Raw genomic sequence first — 4,264 nt, forward strand, 5'->3', positions numbered from 1 at the left:
TTTATCAAGTACAGTATTTATAAAATATGATTTAAATTTTTTATACTAAAAAGTATCTGATTATTAACACATGTTCACATGTAAAAGCAATGTTTTTATTAAATGATGTTACAAATCAAAATGTGTCTGCAACAAAATTAACAAACGTTCATATTCTAAACACTATACAAATATAAGAAAATAAAAATGCTAGTAAACACCCTTAATAACTTGTATATTGGATACTAAAGGGAGTAAAAATGTATTTTATGTGAGAAAGTAAGAAAATGGAAAGCGAATGACAAATCTAAACTAACGATAAAATTTCATGCCACATAATTTCAACAACAGAAAGTACAATAATTTTGCCATCTTCCTTAAATCATGGCTAACCTTTGCCGTCGAGAGACGACGGCTTGAGGCCAACGCTTTCCACCTTGGCCTGAATCTTAGTATGTACGTTCTCTGCACCCTCCTTCATTTTAGCCAATATACCTACAGAAAGAAATTGGCTTTAGATGATATCAAAAATCATTTCCAACACGAATCTTCTAATGACTACAGCTGAAGTGTGGATTAAATGCACTATGAAACCTCCAATGAATATTACATGAACTAAACATTCCAAGAGAACATATTTAGGCCACATATGTGAACCAATGTACTTAAGACAAAATAAATACTAGGCATTAGATCAGTTATAAATACAAAGCACAGTTTTACAATCAAGTATCTCCTTTAAACCCATTTGATGAATAAATATGAGTATGAAAATTTTTAATTGATCAAGAGTTTTAATGTAGGTATTAAAAATTTAAATAGAATGATATATTGGAACTATACTTGAAACAAATTTGTTTCAGTGCTAGAAACAACTCTTGCTAGTATTGCAAGAGTATACATCAATTTGCCTACATGGGTGGACATGCAACCATAAAAGAAAAATTTTGATATGCACGAACATTATGTTAAATAATTTGGACTAAACATAGTATAGAAAATAAAATCAATGATCCTATATGACAATCTTGCTAAATTTTTATAAAATATGCGAAAAAATCACACACAATCTACAATTTGCAAAATGAAACAGTAACAAAGCACAATACCGTGACGATCCTTCTCCTTTAAAATTCGTTCAACGTCTCCTGCCTTATCCTTGACGCGACCGAAAAAGTCTATAAAGTGGCATGTTAGTGTAAGTTGTTTTATTAATATATGTATAAATTTATATACATATATATTGACTAAATGATTAAGATCAATATTAATATTTATGAGAAAAAGAAAAACTGAAAGAATTTTTACCTGCAATTTTTTTATGAGCATCTGGACTGGCAGACTGAGTAAGTGCTGCAACCTTCTGATACTCGGAGGCTGAAATTAAACCCTGTGCTTCCAAAGAACGTGGTGACATTGCTCCATATTCATCACTCAGTAGCTGTACTATATAAACAAAAACAATTTAAATTTCCTAAATATTTTTATATAAATATCAATGTTTTACATGTATTAAAGAGAATAAAAAAACATACCTATCAAAGCTTCTATGTCAAAAAATAAAATATGACTTTCTGGGTCCTTAGGATTACTTCTGAAGCCGTTAATCATTAAGGGTGTGCCTTTTGCTTTTATTTGATTTCCATGATCAACCCCTTGACCACCATGGAGTTGTTGCAGTTGGTGTAACCCTCTTTGTGTTGCATGTCTTATAGCAGAAAGATTTCTGTGTCTCAACCCTCTGAAGAAACAAAATATCCCAAATATAACAAAGAAATTATTTTTTGCAATCTTCTCCCTAAAATTCACTCAAGGTTCTCACCATCCACGTTGCAAGATTTCATTTACCTAAAGAAATGTACAGCTGGATTAGCTAAGCCTAGTTCACCACCCGCGGCTGTCCCACCAGCCGCAGCCATTGTATTTTCGTCACAGGCGAAGAGTACTTCTTCTGCAATAATACCTACAAGAATTTTTATTACAACTTTACAAACTTTAATTTTAATGTATTAAATGTTAAACGATATATTAGTTGTTAAAGAATCATAATAAAATTATAGTATTGCAATACTTAATTTTATAAAAATCATTTTAAACAGAAAGGTATAGAAATTGGAATCTGATATATACCGTGCAATACGCGATCTAAGTGACCCGTTTCCATTTGCCATACGTATACTGCTCCGTCTGAACATCCAACTATCATAAAATCGTCCAGTGGCCTCCACTTTATCGTAACAACTGGAAACAAGTGTCGCGAAGCGAGAACAACACATTTTCTTTCGGCTAACGATAGTAAAGTAACACTATGATCAGATGCAACGCTGCAAACACACTTCTGTATTCTAAGCTAAAAAAGCAATGGGATTATTATTATTATTATATAAAAATCAAACACTGTAGAACTACAATGAATAACTTGTAAGACAACTGCTATGATATATTATTCACTAATACAATATTTATAAAGAGAATTGAACATACACTGCAGTTATCAGGTGGTACCATCAGTTGCGTAATTTCACCTGCATGAACACAAAATCTATGAATAAGTGTACCAGCATAAAGATCCCATAAGCATACAGCAAAATCAACTGATCCAGAAACAAGGTGTGCCCGATCATAACGTGAAGCTGCTCCATGAGGATATAAAAGGCAATTTACTCGACCAGAGTGACCTAGAAGTACTTGATGAGGAGGCCAATCTATAAAGCAAATAATAACATAAAGAAAAAGTTATATAATCGTAAATTTTGGGTTAAAGGAGTTTATGTAAATATAATTACAAATGTTTAAATTAATGAAAAAAATTATATTAATAAAACAAAATACTACTGGGGAAAGATTACTTTTGAACAAATAAATTTATTATTGTACCATCATATTGCTGATGATTGCCATGAAGTAACTGAAGCATGACTGTTTGTGTTGCAGGAACAATGATAATACTGCCATCTTCACGACCAACAACTAAACGACTTTGTTGCGGTAAATATATACTAGCTGTTAATTTTATAGCATGTCCATCTCCACTGTCTAATTGATCTAATATTCCAACTGGTGGTGGTTTCATTTCTTCCCAAGCAGTTGTAAGACTCGTTTTAACTATTGGTGGTAATGAAAGTGGAGTTGAGCAATCATTTTGACAGATTTGAGTTAGTTGGTGATTTGTTACTTCTGGAACTGTCCAAATAACAACAACTCCTTCGCTATCACCACGTAATAGATACTTCAATGTTTTACTTTGTTTTTGAACTGTAACTAATCGCATTGCTGGTGGACATGATAGCGGCTGAAACGAAGAAAAAAGAATAACTAATAATTTTGTATTGTACAATTTCTAAAAAATTAATTTTAATAAAGAATAATTTTAAACTTACCTTGTCTCCGGGTTGCGTCAGAGTGTAGTACAGGTAAGGTTGATCATATTCGACACCAGCAGTATGAAAATTTTTATTGTCTGCAACGCTACTATATAATAAAAATATACAAGAATATATTGCTTAATTATTTTAAACAACTTTCTTTAAAATAATACTATTTGTAAACAGTAATTCATAATACATTTTGATACACTCTAATAAAGTGCAAAATATGAAATTAAGAATGCTTTATAATCCATAAATGGTAAATATCATGTTTCTTGTATTTATTAATTATAATAGTTTGAGTTATATTGCTTAGTTTATTATGACACACATTAGAAAGTAATAAAGCACTTCATAATTCCTTTACATTAGTTACATAGCTGTATTAGTTATACAATAACTTATTAAGATAAACGCAAAAAAAAAATGATCCTAATACATAAATTTATTTGAATAATAAATGCAACTAAACAATACAGCATGGCTTACTAAAACTACATAAGCTGGCATAGCACTACTATTCTTTATTGATATCATTATTTTTAGAATTTACTGAATTTATGACAGTGAAATATATGGAAAAGTGACACATGTAAAGCAACTTATAATAGATAAAACATGAAAACATAAGATGTGAAATGCAGATAGATATAATATAGCTGCACAATATTTTTGTGTAATACGTTTTTGCTTAGTGTAATTTTAATATAACAAATTAAAAAAATAAAATAGTACAAAATACAAGATCTTGCCAAAAAAATAATTAGATATAGATTATTTGTAGTTATATAGTACAATAATACCTATGGTAATATGATAATAAATTATAGGAAATGTTGATCTTGATATAGAAAGACATACGAAAATTCATGTCATACACTTTTAATTTGAAATTATAAAATGAAAGATGAATATTT

At 30.0% G+C, this 4,264-nt stretch overlaps 1 protein-coding gene across 1 annotated transcript in view; it reads right to left on the reverse strand.

The window, feature by feature from the left end:
• LOC108570305 (WD repeat-containing protein 7) overlaps positions 1-4,264 on the reverse strand; it is a 13,724-nt gene that overhangs the window by 3,759 nt on the left and 5,701 nt on the right. The window contains exons 8-16 of the mRNA XM_017932143.1: positions 3,360-3,450; positions 2,857-3,271; positions 2,464-2,684; positions 2,110-2,329; positions 1,828-1,942; positions 1,515-1,720; positions 1,288-1,425; positions 1,089-1,157; positions 373-474 (exon numbers count right to left, since the gene is read on the reverse strand). Coding sequence (XP_017787632.1) covers positions 373-474; positions 1,089-1,157; positions 1,288-1,425; positions 1,515-1,720; positions 1,828-1,942; positions 2,110-2,329; positions 2,464-2,684; positions 2,857-3,271; positions 3,360-3,450 — 1,577 coding nt within the window. The remainder of the gene's footprint in view (positions 1-372; positions 475-1,088; positions 1,158-1,287; positions 1,426-1,514; positions 1,721-1,827; positions 1,943-2,109; positions 2,330-2,463; positions 2,685-2,856; positions 3,272-3,359; positions 3,451-4,264) is intronic.

Source organism: Habropoda laboriosa, unplaced genomic scaffold, assembly GCF_001263275.1.
Source record: "Habropoda laboriosa isolate 0110345459 unplaced genomic scaffold, ASM126327v1 scaffold68, whole genome shotgun sequence".
Taxonomy (NCBI): Eukaryota; Metazoa; Arthropoda; class Insecta; order Hymenoptera; family Apidae; genus Habropoda; species Habropoda laboriosa.